Source organism: Astatotilapia calliptera, chromosome 15 (assembly GCF_964374335.1).
Source record: "Astatotilapia calliptera chromosome 15, fAstCal68.1, whole genome shotgun sequence".
Lineage (NCBI taxonomy): Eukaryota > Metazoa > Chordata > Actinopteri > Cichliformes > Cichlidae > Astatotilapia > Astatotilapia calliptera.
In genome coordinates, this window is record NC_137436.1 from 38,168,746 (window position 1) to 38,189,276 (window position 20,531).

Below are 20,531 nucleotides of genomic sequence, written 5' to 3' on the forward strand. Positions count from 1 at the left end.
AGAGAAGAGGAGAGAGTCAATTCCATTTCCTAACACCAGATATTACAGCCCTGTTTTGGTGTAGGAGAGTCAGCCAGTTTTGTACCTTCTGGTGCCATCAAGAGTCCAGGCAGACCATCCCCCACAAATTCCTCAGAGAAGAAGTCCTCTCTCTGTTTATATCTGTTATTAGTGTAACAATCTAAATCTCAAATATTCTACAATACATATCTGTGTGTAGTAAATGATAAAACAAATGTGTAATGCTAATTATGAGGTAATTGTGTAAGATACAGTAATGGGGGGACATAAGCCTTAAAAATAAAAAATAAATAAATTCCAACAGTACCTGAATGCTGTTGTCAGAAAATATTTGGGATGGGACTACAGCTACTTGCACTGAAAATAAAACAATGATAAAAGGGTGGATGGGATAATTTAGTGGCTTGTTGTTAATACTCCTATTAATATTTGAATGTTTTTGTCATCCAAAATGTATTTAGTCATGAAAATAAATTGAAAATAATTTGTGAATATTTTAGATACATCGAATAGGCAAATATTCCGCAAATAATTTGGAGTGAATCTCCATGAATCTGCGAATGCTGCACTGCAAATAGGCAGGGGTCGACTGTAGACGTAATTTTAATGATGTAGATTGGTTTTATTTAAAATCCATACTGCAATAAGGTCAAAACTGTGAAGCACTTCAGAATGTGTTTTAAAAGCAGCTGTACAAATAAAGTTATTATTACTATTAACAGGAAAACAATGTAAACTATCACACAGAGGATTTTATGTTCTCACAAAACTGGTGAATTTTAATTACCGTGTTATAAAAAATGACAACGCTTCACTGGTAGGAGGTTTTGAAACCACCACCTTTCTCAACGGTTACTCTCATTTGCTTGTGAGCAAAGCAGGTGTGGCACTGACGTCACACACTGACTTGAAAACCACATTAACCGTGGTTTATCGACACTTTGTCTCAAAACACATACAGCCAAAGCAGCTGCCCTGCCATGCCTAGTTTTTCCTGCTCCACATCATTTGCCCGTGGTTTCTCCAAATCCGCCAAATCAATCTTTGTTTAGTGACAATATGTATATCTTGGCCATGAAGGCTGACTTTGAGAGGGGCAAGAGTTAGTTTCCCAGGCAAGCTACAGACATACTTTTGCACTGTAGCTGCTCACTAATGCATCTGACAGCAAAATGTTTTGAATGTGACAATTCTTTAAAGAAGATAAATATTCTGTAGTAGTTTGAAGACAAACTTCTCAGAACGGAACGAATACAATTTCACTTGGAACATCATGGTAAGAAATATTCTTGTCTTTATGTTACTAATAAGTAAAAACTGCCTTTTGTTTGGCCTCTGCGTTCTGTTTGTCTCAATCAGCTTCTTTGCTCGGTTACATACTGTTAGTAGCCGGCTGCTATGTTTTAGAGGTCCCAATTTATGCTAGTGACATGAATGTTTACTTAATTTTGAGTAATATCCTTAGAGCGTTTGAAAATGGGTACATAGATAAGAATTGATATTCAAATATTTTTAGCATTTTTGGGTGCATATACAATCATAAAGCATGCTCATCACTCAAAAATAGGAAAAGAAAAGGCTTTAGCAGAAGAGTGTTAACAAGTGTAAAATGACTTTTATGCAGTAAACGCTTGTTTGATGAATGCGGAAAAAAACAACATGAAGTATGGTTGCTGAATCTTATGGTAGTTCAAATTTCTTGAATAGTCAAGTTTTTTATGAGACTGAAAACATTTATAATGTTGTGATATCCTGAAAACCCCTAAGCATATTTCTGTATTTTCCTGATACTATCAGTAATATGTTTACAAAATGTTACCAGTTAACGAAGGTAATTTTGCAGTTTTCCTGCAACTTAAGAATATCATTGATATAATGTCATGTTACAGTGCAGCACTTAACCCAAGTAATCTAAAACATGAATATATAGTTGTAACAGCTCTTATACATATAAAAAACACTGAGTCAATGACCCAGGTACCCTAACATGAGTCAGCAAAGTAAAAGTAATCTCTGTGTCCCTTGAGCTCTCGCACTCTCTCCTGCCTCTGTTGCCTGGGTTTCATCTATCTCTGTCTCTGTGTGTTTCCCATACTTCCTGTTTTACTAAGTTAGTCTCCTGTCCTGTGTGCATCATGTTCAGATTTGCTTCTCCCTGTCTTGTTATTTGGATCACACTCAGCTGTGTTCCCTCCTGTGGTGTGTTCCCTCGTTTGCCCATGCCCTGGTTCAGTTTGAATGGTTTTTGAATTAATTGTGATGATTTTCTTAAAACAATAAAGGCAGTGTTACATTAAAAGTGAAAAACATTATTTTCTGTTTTGTCTTAAATAAAAATATTTATTTCATATCTTGAAATATCTGATTCTACTGTTGGGGATAAGTATCAGATTTTTGAAACAGACGAAGAAAAAGAAGAGATGTAATCATTAAAAAACACTTAAAATGCCACTAAGAATCTTTACAGGCATTCCTCACCACTTGCACACCACTGAAACTGACAACCTGTTTTGATGTAATTTTAATGTTTTTAGTGCTGCCTGCTGAAAGTAAGACCTTCTAAGCTTCTATTCATCTTCATATCTCTGCTTGTGAATGGTAAGTACAGCTGCTAAAATGTATAAAATGAATCAACTTGATTTGTCTTAAAAATGTATACACATCTTTTATGTGATTCCTTGATTTACATTTTTAATCAATTTTTGAGTGTTGATTTTCTTACAGTTTTCATTCAAGTCAGTTATCCAAAATACTAAAAAATATGCAAATGATTGTATGCATGGTAATGGTTCAGCATTAGAACTTTTTATTTTGTCTGTTAATCCAGGGTCATGACTTGTTTATTTTGTTAGCATAACTCACAATGACAGTTTAGCCAAAACATGTCCAAATCACACATTTAGTCAGAATGTGTGTTCGTGTCCACATTTTAAAGATTTTCTATGGCTGGATTAAAAACAAAATATTCAAAATCTTCGGAAATCTGACCACTGAATAAAATCACGTTTAGATTTAGACACATTTAGACTGATCATGCCTCGTTTGTGTTTTTAAAAATGAGGCATGATATTTAGATATTAAGAAAACTTGCAATAAATTGAGTGGGACTTTTACTGTAATGTTAATCAATGTTTACTCTGTACTCTGTTTTCACCTAAATGTAGGGTTGAAAAACATTTTGATGAAAAAATTCAAAATTGCACAAAACATTACCAGTCGTAATTGTTCATCCAAACCGAACCACTGTATACATTGAGATTCAGGGTTATGGTTCTTCATTTCACACAAATGTTTATGTGGGTTTCTGATGCTTTGCTAGGGCCATTTATTCATTTGGGGCAAAAAAACATATCTGCTCCTAGATAGTGAAGCAAATGTCAATGTATATAAATCATAAGGGCACATTTCTTCTATCCTTTGTAGCTCAGTACAGCTCCACCTTGCTGAACTGCTCTAACCCTGATTCACCTTCAATGCTGGAGGCCCTTAAGCCAGTCTTCAACCTGAACGCCATTCGACCTGTGGTGAACATAACAACCGTCACTAACATTGGCATTTCTATAACTGTGTTTGGCATTTTGGGAGTGGTAAATAACACCTTTATTAACTTAAAATCAATTCAGTAATGGTCGCATGTGCTTTTCTGCATACTGTACAAGATAAAGAGCATAAAATGGTCAAAAGAAACTTCTCATGAGAGGCTTTTTTAAAAATGTTGTCTCCCTCTCATTCCACATATTTTTAATTTGAGTTTTAAATCAAAATGAATAAGTATAATACATCTGAACATCAATAATTAAGACAAATGAATGATTCAGTTCAGTATGTGCTCTACAGACATTAAGGTTCAGTAAAACTATCCAGTTATGGATAAAAATCTTCTTTTTCAGAATGAGAAAGCTCAACTCCTCAAAACATTTCTCTGGCAAGATTTTGTAAGTAGTTTCTTCATAGTAAGTTTTCAAGCAATAATGCTGATTTCTATCCATGAAAACGTTTTTAGGGATCACAGTGTAAGTTTTGTCCCAAAATAGCAGTAGAAGGTCAAATCCACTAGTGACTTTCAGTTTAGTACAGTTTTATTTATATAGCCCCAAATCACAACAATAGTTGCCTCACACTGTAAAAAAATATTCCGTAGAAAAACAGAAAATGTCCTGGTAATTTTCTGCCAGTACATTTTCTGTTTTTTTACGGAGGTTTGACGGACCTTTCTGTAAATGATAAAACGGAAAATTCGGTAGATTTACAGTAGTTACAGGACACCTGACAAACAAAAAATGTCATATTTAACGACATGTTCACATTTAATAATATCCAGAGTACCTTTTAGTTAGAATCACTGCCTTGTGGTAGTTTTGCCTCAGCCAAATGGTTAAGGTGTGGTTTACATCCATCTCTGTCCACTTATGATACAGTATACACATGTAGTCAGTTATAGCCAAACACCTTTGATTACTGAATTGCATTCACTTCATTAATGAAGTGAATGTAATTCACATTTGTGTGAACATTTGTCTGAGATTAACTCTTTGGGCTCTTTACCTTACAATATAACATACTTGAGTCAAAATTTGTTGACTGTTTAAGTGGTGCCACATGAATACAACTGAACAGATCTAAAGAAGATGTTCCTGAACTTTGAGTTTATTCGAACAGGACTGATGGATAACCACAGGACTTTTCCCCATATGATAACTACAACACATAATAAATTAAGACAGATTACTGTCCCAAACTTAAAGATAAAAGTGTATTTACGGGACTTGTTTTGTCAGTGAGGAGCAAAGTATAATTAGAAGTGCTTGTTCTGATGAAAAGTTAAACTGTAAACAGCAGCATAGTGAATAAGGATCTGTGTCCACGAATCCTCAGCAGTGACAACACTTAAACATCATAGTTCAAAATCCTTAATGCACACCTTTTTCTCCACGGTGTTCAAATTCTCTAAGCTGGTTAAGTAGAGGAAAAAGTCTGACATATTTCATGACCATTAAATGTTAGACAAGGCTCTGAAAACGAGGTTACAGTTACAAACAAAAACCTCTGCTTGTGCGCACAGACCCTAAATCACAACAAATAAGACAATAGTAAGACAAATTACTACAAAGTCTTGTTACCGCTCTTCATATAACAGTGTGACAAAGTCCTGAATGCAGCCTGCATGTTAGTACATCAAGGTCCATCTGAGCTTTAAGTAAAATACACTCAGCTTTTCCTTGGATTTTAAGAGTTGCTCAGTTCATACAGGAACTGCAGCAGTCGGAGTTAACGTGTCGCTGTGTTGCTCCTCCGTGTCAGCCATTGAGACTAGTCGCAATTTATTCTGAGGAAAAAAAGAGAAACAACAAGACATTTTTAAAAAGTTTGTATTTTTATAATTTTTTTTTACCTAGAGCATAAACAACATAAACAAAAAAAGGATTAGGGCTGTGCGATATGACGATATATATCAGATTACGATATAAAAATGTCTATCGTTTCATATTATACACTATTCTTTGTTTTGTGGTGTTGCAAAATAAACTGTTTACGGCAATATTTTTGTCATGGTTTTGATGGTCACTGTAGTTGCTATATTATTTCTTAAAGTTCTCTCCTTCTCTTATACTTAAAATAACCACACTATGGACGGACAAGTGACTGTTTTTACGCGTACTTTCGTTACCAACAATGAGGATAAAACCATCGTGTGGCTCCGCCGTCCGCTTGTTTATTTTCCACATAAACCTTTCACAATAAAGCTCAAGTTTCTGTTGAGACTTTTCAAACTAAACTGAAATGATATACATTATTCTCAAACATAAAATTTCAGAATATGCATCAAACAAATGACCTCAAATAAAAACATCAAGTAACTATAAATGGCGCTTACAGTCACCATGCAGATGAAGGCACAGAAAATACCAGCATGGCCAGCAAGGATGAGGCAGAACCAGAAGGACCAGTCAAAAGAAATCGAGGACCTTATTGTTAAATGAGGGGCTACCTCTGTAGCATGGACATGGTTTGGTTATGAAAAGTCTGACACGCCCCAGAAAACTGTACTATGCAAATTATGCCACAAACTGGTCCCCACCACCACTCGAACACGACAAACCTCTTTAACCACCTACACAAGAATCACATGAAAGAGTTTCGAGAGAGTTTACGAATGAAAAGCAAAAAAGAGTCGTCAGGTGCTCAAAATAATCCTTAGACTCAAACGTTAGAACAGGCTTTTCCTTGCAGCACGCCGTCTAATAAATACTCAGAAAGAAAATGGCGGCCATTTAAACTCATGTCTAAAAATGTATAGTTTCATGCATCGGTCAAAACACTCGACTCCAGGTACACGACGCCCAACTGAAAACATTTCACATAAGTCGAGTTGCCCGAGAATCACAGAATTTACAGAAAATGCACTATTTTGTGATATATATCGTTATCAGGAGAGATACGTCTTATATTGGGATATGAGACTTTGGTCATATCACGCAGCCCTACAAAGGATTATAATTCACGTAGAGTTGCATACACATAACACCATTCTGTTGCAACAAAAGCAGTTTATAATTAAAGTAACATACATACCTTGAAAAACTAAATCAACCACAACATTAAACTCACCTTGTGTTTGTAGAGAAGGTGATCAGGGTTTTTCTTCATTTCCTGAGACCAGCTGCTCTGGATCATCACCAGCTTGTATCTTCATCTTTTTTTTCACTCGGGGAAGTCTTTCCTTTTCTTGGCCATTGCTCTGCACTGGAAAACCAAAGTGTGTGATCAAAGGTGAAATAAGGGATATTTTTCCACTGCAGGACTTAAAGTGCTTCAAGTAGTGATAGCTGTTGATCCATTTCTCAAATAATCTGTAAGGATCTGGATTTTTAAGAAAGATACAAATATCTCTGCTTATATTTGGCTAAAAGCTTGATATAGACAAGGCATATAGAGCCCCTGCACACCAGCACTGCGCTTACATTATAGTTCAATCAAGAAATAGTTATTATTGATTTATTATTGAATTTTTTTAGTAATAATTTTTAGTATTTAATCACATTAGCACAGTGGGGTGACAAAAATATTCCACATACAAGAAATGCTGCTCAGCATTTCATAAATTACATTTTCAACAAATGTTGGAGTAAAAACACAGTTACAGGGAAAATGTGTCTGTCTGTAAATATTAACTAAACATTTCTATATGCTACAAAATAGACATACTGTAATTGTAAATGTGCTGAGGTGAAACTATACTTTCAATAATTTTACCACTACAGTCTGTTAACCACCGAAATAATCTATGCTGGTCAGCTAGCTAAAAGTCTTTACTTTAGCAGCCCAAATCAGAGGCTAACATTAGCATTTGCTAGCGTCAGCCAGGAAGGTCTGAGGCTTAAACTAGGGTTAGTGTAACTTTGCCTGAAACCCTTTAAAGTGTACAGTAGAGCCAACTGTAAAACACAGGTATTGATACAGTACTTATTAGAGTCCTAGAATAATTTCTAGAACCATGAAGTTCTCACTTTCCCAGTTATCCACATCGCTGACTTTCGCTAATTAGCTAGTTAGCAGTCACAGCTGTGTAATACCCAGAGAGACACAGACAGCTAACTATAATATTTATGAAAACTGGTTCAGCCACTGAAGGGCAAAACTGGTGGTATCACAGTAAAAATTATTTTAACATTAATTAAAATAAAGCTTAAGTCATGTTAAACCTAAATAACAATTATTTTTAAAAATGAGTCAGCAAAATATTCCTGACTTGTCTGGAGACAGCCGAAACCAGTTAACAAATAAATTAACAATTCTTTCTAAATAAAAACACGGAGTCTTTTGAAAAACATTATTTTAATAAAACGAAACATGAGTTTTAATACTTACCACAGAAATTTGAAGGCAGTTTCTCCAACTTCAGAATCCAAAATCCAGATGAAGCCTGAAAGAAGCCTAATGGCTGCTCTTGCGCTTACTTTTCCCTCCTTTTCAGGTTCTTTTTCCCACAATGCATTGCAGTAGTTGAGAAATACAGAAAAATACCTGTAAATGACTAATACGGAAAATTCCTTCACGTTTATACAGTAGATTGTACTGTATTTTTACGGATTTTTTTACAGTGCAAGTTTCTTTACATTGTAAGGTAAAGACCGTAAAATAATACAGAGAGAAAGTTAAAAAGAAGAAGGACGGTGTCAGACTCTTGGGTTTCTTTGTTGCAGAAATGGCAAAATGAATTTACCAAATGGGACCCAGAAGAGTGCGGAACTAGTCGGATGTCTGTTCCAAGAACAAATCTCTGGCTACCAGATATAATAATCAATGAATTGTAAGTCCTATCTTCAACAATTCACAGATTACAATCAGTTTCTTTTTTATGTATTTTTATGATCTTGAGAACTAGCCCTGAAGCATCATTAGGCAATAAAGAGCTAACTCTGCTAAGTAGGAAAGAAAAAATGGAGAAAGTGCATACAAGTGAAACTACAAAGGTACAGTTTATGTGTAGAATTTTGTCAGAAAACATGGGGCTTGTGACTCCAGTTGGTTTCATTGTACAAAAAAAAAAATCATAATGGCATGCACAGGACAATAGAGCAGCTTGGTAATCAGAATCAGAATCAGAATACTTTATTGATCCCTGGGGGAAATTATTTTTTGTTACAGTAACACTGCTATCCGCTATATAAAGGTATAATCCTTATCATCTGCCTCCTATAATATTTAGCAGACAGAAAGAAGCAGATAATTTAACAATAATAAGTCACTTATTATTAGGCTGCACGTTTCTCAAGTCTTTGATCTATTATCATACCTGGTTATCACTTCTGGTGAAAATCAATATAGGCTACAGTCCAGTTTAAGCTATTTCTCCATACATTTTCCATTTCTTCCATGTAGATATCTGACTTCAATTAATGTCTTTTATCTTCCTGCAGCATGGATGAAAACACAGCTCCAAAGGTGCCATATGCCTACCTGCTTTCTGATGGTACTGTAAGTGATTCACAGCCTATCAAAGCCATCACCTCCTGCAAGCTTGACATCTACTTGTTTCCATTTGACATTCAGAACTGCACTTTATCATTCAACTCATACACACTCAAGAGTAAGTATAACCACGAGGATGTATCACAAGCAATCCTGGTGAATTGAGTGGATTAGTCTTTAAAGCTGTTTTTTTATTTATATGTATATGGTTTTATCTGACTTTGACTGTTTTCCATGCAGGTAATGCTTTGCAGCTTTACCTGACAGAGACTCCAGAGAGGATGACTGAATACTCTAAATCTAGGATGGCAACTATGGGTGAATGGGAATTAATTGGAATTGCAGCAAAGAAATACACACTACCATCTACAGCATCGGGCTCTTACGATGAAATTCGCTTCTATGTAAGAAACTGCATTGCACTGTAAAAATGTAATGTTATTGTATGATTTACTTATTCATACTATAAGAAAACAGAAGACAAGTTCTTTCAGGAAGTAGAAGAGTTTTCTCTTCATTACCATTTGACTCTATTGTTTGTATATTTGATAGGAACCTAGGATATATTGCTTCATGTATATAAAGAATTTGGGTGTATAGTTGCAGTTTCCCATATGGAAAAGATATATATAAATCTTATAAAGTTTGTATCTGTTTTGTGTGAAACTTGTATGAAAAGCATACAAGAGTGAAAACAGATATAAGGTCCCTTGAAAAATTATATAATGAAACTTGTATGTTTTGGATACTTACTAAAACAATATATGAAAGTAATGAGAAAGTGGCCACTTTCATGAGTAAATCATATAAGCCTTACATGATTCACTATATGAAGCAAGCCAAATCTGATGCATGTCTTTTATAAGTTTTTTCTATTTATTTTCCATATGGATTAATTGCAGTTCAATTGTTTAGTTACTAATGAAAAGAAACTTCATTACCTGCTGCCACAAGTATTCTGATCATAACTAGTTCTCTACCACAGTAAACAGATTGAAAGGCTTTGTTTTACACACTTAAGATGGGGAAACCATTTCACAATTAAGTTATATCTGCAAATTTATGGGCCTTGTCATTTAACTATTGTATATGTATGAGGTACTGTATAATCAAAGCACAAAGAGCTATGTGAGATTAGTTAAGTTCTCACTTTGCTGCAGATCTCATTGCGGCGCCAGGCCATGCTGTATGTAGCGAACCTCCTGCTCCCCAGCTGCTTCCTCATCACTGTGGACCTCTTCAGCTTCATCTTACCTCCCAATGATGCTGACCGGTCTTCATTCAAGATGACACTGATCCTAGGCTACACCGTCTTCCTGCTCATGATGAATGACCTGCTGCCTGCCACTGGAAATGCCATACCTCTCATAAGTAAGTTTAAATTGTCTTGATTGGTATACACTTATTCCCAATGTGACTCTTTGCAGTGGCGTGTCTAGAAAATTTTTGTTGGGGGGGCCAGGTAGGGGCACAGATTTGGAGAAGGGTGGCAGATTTAATTGGCAGATAATGTTTAAAAAAAAATTCTACTAACCCTTAACCATAATTCAATAATCCTATAAACCTAATAACCAAATGCACTTTTAACTCTTATTAGAATGAGATTTTAACCACTACGGTGCAAAGTTTTTAGATACTGCGTTGATAAAGTACAAGAGATACAATCAGTGCTTTGTCAGTGTTTACTCAGCATTCAAGGACATCAATATTTGCATAGTATTTTTACTGACATATAGTGCACATACGTATGTTTTGGGCAAAAACATTTTTGAAAATTAAAATACGAACATTTGTAACAAACAATTGACAAATTAGCCAGTTCCAATGCAAAACTTTATCTGCCTGTTAAAAAAAGAAGATAATCTTCTCACAAACTGGTGTTTGATTTTGAAACAGGAAAAAAGTGGAGAAACAAATGAAAAGACTAATATTTGAATGAAACCTGAAAGCAAGTAAATACTTTCTATGCTGCCTTATGATAAACTTTGGTAATATTGATAAAGAACAACACTGGCTGATGATGAAATACAGTCAGCTGGCATGGTGACACTGCCAGTATTAACCTGCAGGGCTGGACTGGGACAGAAAAATTGGGCATTTTCACTACAGGCCGACCCACCAGGTAGTAAAGCCATAAAGACTTTGACTGAAAACAAACGCTGTTGTGACAGTGATGTACACTGTCTTGTTGGTATATGTATGATTTCTATACATTTTACGTCAGATAAAAACTTTGGTTGTAAGATTTAGATAATTATTTAATAAAAACTAGGTATTTTAAATGAGAATAAGAAAGAAAAGTATTTCTTTGTGCCCCCCTTTCCCTGTTAATGCCCTACCTGGCCCCCTGGCAAAACTTTGCTAGACCCGCCCCTGCACAGTTACCAGCTGTCAGCTACATAAAAAAGGATCCTGGTGTTATTTATCTCTCAGAAACAGTTGATAACTTCAACTCATTCATGTCACCTAAAAGGTAAACCTGTTTCTCCATCACCTGTTCAGCTCTGATGATTCAGTAAGGACATCTCCTGGTTTCATCTTCATGTTTCCCTCTCACCACATATCTAAACAGACATCATGACCAGCAGCTTTACAGCTGTGGCTCCAGCAAACATCAGCTGATACTAGAAATTAATATTAAATACATTCTAACAACAGCTGATCAAGCTTAAACGTGCTGCTGTTGTTTAGCGCAATATCCGCTGGTTTCCTCTTTCTGGCGCAAAGTGGGCGATAAACAAACAAGAGAGAAAAGCCGATCAGCTGATCATTGATCAGTTTCATGATTGAAGTAGCAACAGGAGAGGGAGGGGGAGAGAATGAGAGAAGAAGAGGCAGCTGTGCAGCATAAAGACAGAATAAATCCAGCTTTGTGTCTTTTTTCCATTCTAGCTAAAGTCCGGGACAAACTGCGTCTCTTCTCAGCTCAATACGAAACACGTAATATTTTCTCTGAATGAGGGACCATCCCATTTTTTTAAGGAGCCGTTGGCAACTCTACTAACTAACCTTATGAATAAAATAAAGTTCACTATCAGTAACATCATAGCACCCACCCAGCTGTATAAAAACTCCGTCAAACTGGCTAGAACGCAGTATGAGTTATTGCAACTGACAGTAAAAAGTCAGCAACATGAAAATAAACTCCACCTAAACTTGGTTTATATCTGACCCAGATAGACTGCAGGTCATAACTTCTTACCTGAAGTTCAGTTCACCTGACACTCGGACTGGCGGCTGCTTCGGGTCTCTCCTCCTGCCTCCCCTTCCCTCGTCCACCTGTTGCCTCTGTGGAAGCCCCGTCATAGCCACCACCAAACAACGGAGTTATTTCTACACATCGACCTGCATCTGGCCAATCCACCACCTCTCATTGTTCATGCCATTACAAAAAAAATAAAAAATAAGTCAAATAAGCCCGATGGCCAGTCCAGCTATGTTAACCTGCAACCAAATCTGCAGCTCCATACAGCAATGTTACGACTTAGATTATATCTTATAACTCATAACTCTTATGTTAGCTGCCCTCAGTAGCATACTGTCTGAAATATTCCACGGCTGCAATAATTCTTTAAGTGTTATTTTTTTCCTTGGTATTCTAATTTCACTGAAGTTTACTAAACTCAGCAAACTTAATATTACTTACCGGGACATTTATTCTGTCCTCATTTTCTTTCACCGAAAAATTGTTTCCTGCAGTGCCGTCTTTCGCGCTTGGCTCTCCTACCTTTGCTAACGTGATGCGCATAGCGCAGAAGCGATGCTGCATTCACTTACACTCGGATATCTGAGCGTCACCGTGAAAACATAATCGGACATTTGATATTTGATTGAATTTTATCGTTTTGCCTTTGGGGTGGCACCTGGGGTGGCCAGTCTGGTTTGGGGGGTGGCCTGTGCCCCCCCCCAGGCCACCCCGCTGGACACGCCATTGACTCTTTGGCCCAAATACAAAAGGGTATACAAATACAAAGTGGATGGATGACTTGTTTGGAACGTTTGTGAGGATAAAGAGGATAAAGTTCTCTCCAAACAATAAATCATCCAGCCATTTTCTTTAACTTATCTAAAGTCAGGTCAAATGGACAGCAGCCTAACCAAGGAAACCCCGAACTCCCTCTCACCAGCTGCCTTCTGCTTATTAGTGATGTGTGGATCGATCCTGAAATATCGATTCCTCCAATACCAATCATGTATGTTCTAGAATCGATTCTCACATTAAAATATCGATATTTTAGTAATTTAGGGTAAATATATAGTTTATCATTAACAGGAACACAGTGGAAAGAAACTATATCATTCAGATCGTTTACATTCAAAGGAACTACTTCCTCTTCCGCCTTTCATAGTCATGTGCGAAATACGGCTGTATAAATGTCTCGCAGTCCCTTGGCGGGCGCACTCACAGCAATGGCTGAGCGTAATTGTGCGGACGTATTTTACCTCCACAAACAGCTGAGACGTGGTTTGCGATACATGTGGCAAAAAAGTGAGGTGTTGTGGCCATACTTGCCAACCTTGAGACCTCAGAATTAGGGAGACGTTCAAAAGGGCTGTTTTGGGGTGATAAATACATTTTACAGTGTTTATTTATCGGATAAAATACGTTAAATGTCACCGTTATTATTGGCTGGCCTGGAAACAGCGGGGGTGTCCAAATTCAGAGGCTGCTTCCACCTGAGGACCCGGCCTTCGTGGTCTAAAGAAAGCCAGGTAGTACATCACGAGTTCCCTTGGTGGAGTGAAACTCTGCCGTCTGCTCCTTGCTATCTAAAATATAACAGGGCGCTGACGTAAACTCTCGACCGTCTCACACTTTGTTTAATTAGTTTTCTGTTTAACGTTTATTCAGCTGTGTGAAAACCCCGGAGGACCCCTCCCGAGGGATTAATAAAGTTAAATTTAATTGAATCTAATCTAATAACTTTAATCTCAGCCAAACCGATTTACTCACGAACAAATAAAACACTGAAAAAGCCAAACAATAACATTTTTAAGTTATCAAAGTGACTTATATATCATGTTTAACCCGAGTAGTGAAAGGCCGCGGGGGTTTGAAAACGATGTGTCGATCGGCTCAGATATTTGAAGTTTACACAGCTTCTCACCTGAAAATATGTTTAAAAAAAATTTGCGACCCAGAAAGGGAAATAAGAGTAATATTAAAACTAAGTAGCTGCCATCATTGTTGGAAACTGGAATTGGCTATGGATTCTGCAATATGGTTTTCACTTTTGTTGCCTGGGTGGAAAATCGGGAGAAATTCGGGAGAATGGTGGCTCCGGGAGATTTTCGGGAGGGGCACTGAAATTCAGGAGGGTTGGCATGTATGGTTGTGGCAACATCACTAACCGTGTCAAACACCTCAGAGTAAATCATATCACAGAATATGACGAGCGTATGTTGAGACGAACTGAAGAGGAGGACAGGACAGGTGGTGCTAGGGCGAGACAGACGTCTCTCACGGAGTCCTTTAGTGCTGCAGGCAGGCAAGGTGTTCAAATAGCACAACTTCAGTTTTTTATTTCTATATGATAAACCCTGCATTATTAAGTGATAAGAACAAGTAATCTGATGTCCTGTAATCATTATGACGCTATAATTTGAGATACAATAAATAAAACAAGCTTTTGTACAAAGTATCGGATCAGTATCATCGATACCACCCTGAATATTACTTGGTATCAGATCGGAAAGGAAATCAGTGGTATCGCACATCACTACTGCTTATCCATGGAAAGATTGAGGTATTCCCAGGCCAGTCACGAGATTAAATCGCTCCAGTGTGTCCTGGGTATTCCGGGGGCTTTCTCCTGGTAGGAGATGCCCAGCTGGAACAGTTTACCCAGGAGGCAACTGCCTCAACTAGCAACCTTTCAATATGGAGGAGTAGCGGCTCTATTTTGAGCCCCTACCAATTGACTGAGTGAGAGGCCATCAACCCACTGAGAGCTAATTTCTGCCATTTGTATTCACAATCATTTGCTTTTAAAATATTTCACAATAATAGTGGTAACAAGATCAGGCCTAGATTAAAAACCTTGTTGACGTTTCTCAACAACAACATAACATTTTGGACACAACAATTTACCGACATTAGGCATCAATTAAAATGTTAATAATGAGATTAAACAACAAGTATGTCTGGTATCAATTAGTGATAATACTGAAAATGAATTGTCTAATCAAATAGTTGCACACATCCCTACAGTTAAACATTATTAGTTATGCAACACTCTTTACAGTGAACTGAAGGAATGTATCTCTCTCTGTCTTCCTCCATCTCCATGTCCTTTTTTTAGTTTTAAATGTTTTTGTCTGGATTTAACTTGTATTTGTCTGTAAAATATTGGCATTAATTATTTCTCTACTATTATTATTATTGTTATTAGATGTTTTCCTTTCTATGTGCCTGGCTATGATGGTGGGCAGTCTACTGGAAACTATCGTCATTACAAACTTCCTCTGCGGTTCCTCTAACTATTCTCGAGCTCCTCGCTGGATCAGAGTGCTTTTTCTTAAAATCCTGGGTCGACTAGTATGCCTTCCTCCAAAGCCCAGAGATCGGAACGACACAGTGATCCAAAATCCAGTCACACAGGGTAGGAAACAAGATCAGGATATGCAAATAATTAACAAATGTTAAAGCTGACATAATCTTCTGACTTGTCTCCGCTCAATAGAAATGCCAATCTATTAGATAGAATGTCGGGATGAGCAAGTTCTTAAAAAATGACAAAGCTGACATAATTTTCCCTGTTGTTTTCTCTGCAATACAAAATGCCAGTCTCCTCTCCAGTGACAGAGGAATCCAAGACTCTGGAGCAGAAGGGGCCACTGGGTGAGGACAAAACCCTGCAAGAGCTGAGGAGCCTGGGCAGAGTCCTCCAGGCCGTCCGCCTTCAGGTGGAGCAGCATCTGAGCAAAAGCCTGAGCACAGAGGAATGGATCCAGATAGGTTTAATCATAGACCGCCTGCTGTTCATCCTTTACATCATCTTCATAACAGTCAGCTTCATTACCATCATCATTATCTGGGTGGTTTCATACAATGCGGCCTAATTTAACTTTTTAGCTTGTCTGTTCTTTAAACTTTAAACTTTAAACTTTTTGCATTAACTTTTAGTTTTCAAATAATATTTAACATCACGCCCACAATGAGACAGGGAAAGCAAAACTGAACATAACACAGATGGGACAAGATGCTTTCAAAATAAATTAGGAAGTAACAAACACTGAGACCAGGACTAAGACAAATGAACTTGGAGGCTTGGGAGGCAGAAAGGTAGACAAACATGGATTCAAAACTGACTTCCAAAAGAAACGCTGAGGACCAGACACAGACGAGACTGGGAAGAGAACTAACATAATTTCATAAAGAACTAATTATTGGAAACACAGGAAATAACACCAGAAACAAAACACCATAAAAATAACACCATCTCTCAAAATCAAAAGTAACAAAAGGTCCAAAATGAAAAGCTGAAAATACTGGGTCAAAGATCCAGGTCCATGACATATGTCAGTTACAAAGGGTAGAAAGACCGAAGCTGGCATACATTAAGCTGCTAATATATACGGCGTGACTTACAAACAGCTAAATATCGTTTGACAAAAATTAATATTTTATGTGTTAAGTATCAATTACTTGTTGCCTTTACCTTTATTCTATTACTTACTATTAAGAATTTCTGATCTTGTGTAACTAGTATGCTCTTTTGTTTTGTATCTGTGTGAAAATATTAAAGGTCTTTCTCACATTTTCTTTGCTGTTTGTTATTTTGTGTTTAATTCAAAAGTTAGTGGTAAATTTCTGTTTTGTTTAATCTTAGAATTAAAAAGACCTTGACTTTAAAAGTATGGCATTACTAGCATGTCATTATATTATTATGAATTATTATAATAAAAAAGCTGTCACTCTTGGTCAGTTAGTTGTCAGTTTTGCAGTTTACAATTAATTTTAACAAGCAACTGAGATGGAAAAAGTGCAATACTTGCTCAGATTGTTGTTGTTTTCTTTTGTTTGGTTGAGTTATGGAAGTGCATGGAAGCCTGTCTTCTCATCTCTGTTTAAAATACATGAATGGATGGTGTAATTGATTAAACAGCATTTAAAATTCCACTACTGGTGTCCCACTGATTAATATCCTTTGGAATTATAAAGAAATTCAATTTAAATACAAAAAGTAAAAATACAATGCCATTTGGAAAAGTTAACTGCAGTTCACTCAGTACATTATATTTAGCAACATGAAGACAGACAGCTTCTCATTAACAGATCTGCAGAGTATGCGCATCTAGAGAAACCCTCACACCCATCCAACCACACCTGGGGGACAGCGTGTTGAAGGAACTGGGTTGGTCGTTGACCATCTATTAGTCATGAATCTTGTCTTCTGTCTGCTTTATAACCACTGTGTTTGGCTTCAGATGAAATCAACAGATCAGTCACCTACAGAGTTCATCTGGTTAAAAAAAAGGATTATAATATGCTGAATTTATTGATTTAGCAAGTGTTTACAATATTCAAAATGTTACTTTTCTGTGTTTCATTTCACACTTGCCTGACTAGTAGCTCCAAGTTTAATATATAATTTCATTATGAACCTGATTATCGGGGTAATTTGAGCCTTCCAAGAGTTCTACATCATACATCTTTAATGACTTTTAAAAACAACAAGTTAGAATTATTTTGGATTTTCTCTAATCCACACAGGATTAAGAGTATACACACACAGTCGAATATAAATAGCCACCCCCACTAATTTTTGGTTATATATCTTTTTGTGTGGTTTTGTGCAGCCATCAACAAGCCTTCCCATATGGAAAAGATATATATAAATCTTATAAAGTTTGTATCTGTCTTGTATGAAACTTGTATGAAAAGCATACAAGAGTGAAAACAGATATAAGAACCCTAGAAAAATTATATAAATGAAACTTGTATGTTTTGGATACTTACTAAAACAATATATGAAAGTGGCCACTTTCATGAGTAAATCATATAAGTCTTATATGATTCACTATATGAAGTAGGCCACATCTGATGCAAGTCTTTTATAAGTTTTTTCTATTTCTTTTCCATATGGGTTGGGCATAATTCAAGATAATTGATTACTCTTTTTGGCAGATTTGATAGTGGTTAGTTTCCTGACTTGGATGGTGAAGCTTAATGTTAGTCTGCTTTATGCATTCCAAAACCAGTGTTGATGTGTGTTTGCTTTCATTATCCTTTGGGAACATTGAAATGTGTTGCAAACATCTAGCTGTTGATTTGTAGTAAAGTTAAATAATTTGAAGGTGGTCTTCCGTTTGAATATTCCGTCCATTTGTGTTATCTACAAGTACTACTGGTAGCATAACAGCACCAGAGTATTTTGCTACCACTATCATGGTTGACGGTTTAGTGTTCTTTGGTTTCAAAGTCTCACCTTTACTCCAAACACACCGCTTGTTATTGAGGCCAAATAGTTCAATCTTTGTCTTGTCTGACCATAAAAATGTTCTCTAGAAAGCGTTTGGTTTGTCCACGTGGACAGATGCAAACTTCATTCAAGCTTGAAGGTGTGAGTTTTGAAGTAGAGGTGTCTTTCTTGATTGGCACCTTGGGTCCTTGTTCTTGTCTTTGTTTATGACAAAATGTACAATTTAAGAATCATACATTTTATTTTAAGCTATGTATCAGGGTCAGAGCCTGTCATAGGTTTTCAAAAAAGCATAAATCCAAAAATAATTGTGTGGATCATTAGCACAGTACACACCGAAAGGTATCGGAAAAGACTGCTGCTCCCACAGGTGGAGGTGCTGAAAAACAAAATGGGTGAACGGTTACTGTAGGTGTGAAAAACAAGTTCTGTGCTACCCCGTATGTGTTTGTGACGCATTGCATAGACCACAGTTTTCTATTTACTGCTATTTTTGTTGGTGATTTTTGGTTTGTGTGTTTGTTTTTTAATCTATTCACGAGGCCTCAGTGACCTCAAACAGACTGAAATAATCTGCCATTGTGACTGTTTGCATAATAAAACACGTTAAAGGTTTGGGACTGTAAAGTTATTCGCCAGTATTGGTCTCTAATCCATGATCATTTACAAAATGTTTTTTCATTTGTTTTTCCTTCAACTTTTGAGACCATATTTTTGTGCAATGCACCAGTGGATAAACTGAATTCCAATGACAGAAGACTCCTGTATATCCTTCTGGCCGCAAGTAAAAAGCCTCTTACGAGAAGATGGCTTAAGCCTGAACCACCAACGATTGAAGACTGGATACATTCTGTACAAGAGATCTATACGATGGAAAAAGTGTCATTTTCTCTTAAACTTCAGAGGGATACCTTCTATGGAATATGGTCTAAATGGACAGACTATGTTAAGCATATGAGGTGTGATTTTGTATATGATGTTACAACCCTGAGTACTACGTAAACCTACCTGCCCTGCTGCCTCCTAACCCTAGTTTTTTTTTTCTCTTCTTCTTTTCTTTTCTCTTCTTTTTCTGTCTTCTTTATTTTTCAATTACAAGTTAAAATGTGACAGCAAAGAAAGTGTAAAAAGGCAAACTACTGTTATGTTCAACAGCTGTCCCAATAAAAGAGATAATAACACAAAAAAACGTGTTAAAGGGTCCTGAAAGTTTGACAGGTATGCACAACAGAGTTCTAGCACATATATTGTTTTGTTTATTATTTTTGTTGTTCTTTTTTAGTGAAATCTGTTATTTGTGAGACACTTATAAAATGTGTATAAAACATTGATGATTTAAACAATAGAGTGTTTATTAGTCTTAAGATTGCTGTTTTGTTCGGGGTAAGGCAGGTAGTGGCTGTGGTTAAGGAGGCACTAAATCTCCAGAGGTTCATCATTACAATATTTCTTTAAGAGACAAAAACAAGTATGTGTGTGTGTGTGTGTGTGTGTGTTATCAGGAGGAGCTTTTCACTGCACATTATTAAAAGGTGGTGGTGGAGAAAGTTTAGTCTATCAAAAGCTTTCAGCATGAGCCCGTCTCAGCAGAGAATCAACTTCATCACAGGATTACTCTTAATGTCAGGTAATGATAACACCTCTATTTCCTACTTAAGTGTTCATACTTTATTTTCTAAACCTAAGCAGGTTTTCATCTGCAACAAATGTTTTTAATAATAATGATAAGCATGACTGTTATTATTTTAATTATTACTAATGTAAAGGTTTTATCTGTCAGGTTCAGGTTAAAATCAGTCTTACTGTGCAAATATATTTGTTTCTTTTCCCTTTTGTACATTTAGTTTATGTCACTGTGGTATGCTAGAATCACACTTTCTAAGTATAAGTACTGCAAAGACGTTTGTTTTTTTTACTGCTATAAATATTTTTTGTTATTTCATCTTCTAGTTGGCAACTGTCGTTATTGTTTAATGGCTTTTAATGAATAACATTTGATTTGACATTTGATGAATAACATTTGATTACAGCAGATCTCTTTCTAAAAGTGCTATAAATAAGTTCAATCATCCCCCCCCCCCTTTATCTTATGTGCAATACCACTGATTTCCT

The 20,531-nt window shown here is 36.5% G+C and overlaps 1 protein-coding gene and 1 long non-coding RNA gene across 2 annotated transcripts; one reads left to right on the top strand and one right to left on the bottom strand.

The window, feature by feature from the left end:
- Positions 1-386: 386 nt before the first annotated feature.
- Positions 387-17,116, top strand: LOC113006894 (5-hydroxytryptamine receptor 3C-like). The gene is made up of 10 exons (XM_080289603.1): positions 387-1,297; positions 2,556-2,619; positions 3,445-3,608; positions 3,912-3,956; positions 8,226-8,332; positions 8,943-9,112; positions 9,235-9,398; positions 10,155-10,365; positions 15,387-15,596; positions 15,782-17,116. The coding sequence occupies exons 1-10, from the start codon at positions 1,295-1,297 to the stop codon at positions 16,054-16,056; spliced, it is 1,413 nt and encodes a 470-aa protein (XP_080145729.1). The 5' UTR covers positions 387-1,294; the 3' UTR covers positions 16,057-17,116.
- LOC113018850 (uncharacterized) lies at positions 4,338-8,052 on the bottom strand. Its single transcript, XR_013901701.1, has 3 exons — positions 7,891-8,052; positions 6,631-6,765; positions 4,338-5,347 (listed from the first exon to the last, which is right to left on the bottom strand). It is a non-coding gene; the product is annotated as an uncharacterized LOC113018850 (long non-coding RNA).
- Positions 17,117-20,531: the final 3,415 nt, after the last annotated feature.

Bases quoted from the DNA above. Each gene is read 5' to 3' on its own strand.
- LOC113006894 (XM_080289603.1), top strand. The intron at 8,333-8,942 runs GTAAGTCCTATC...ATCTTCCTGCAG, and splicing joins GATATAATAATCAATGAATT to CATGGATGAAAACACAGCTC. The intron at 9,399-10,154 runs GTAAGAAACTGC...ACTTTGCTGCAG, and splicing joins ACGATGAAATTCGCTTCTAT to ATCTCATTGCGGCGCCAGGC.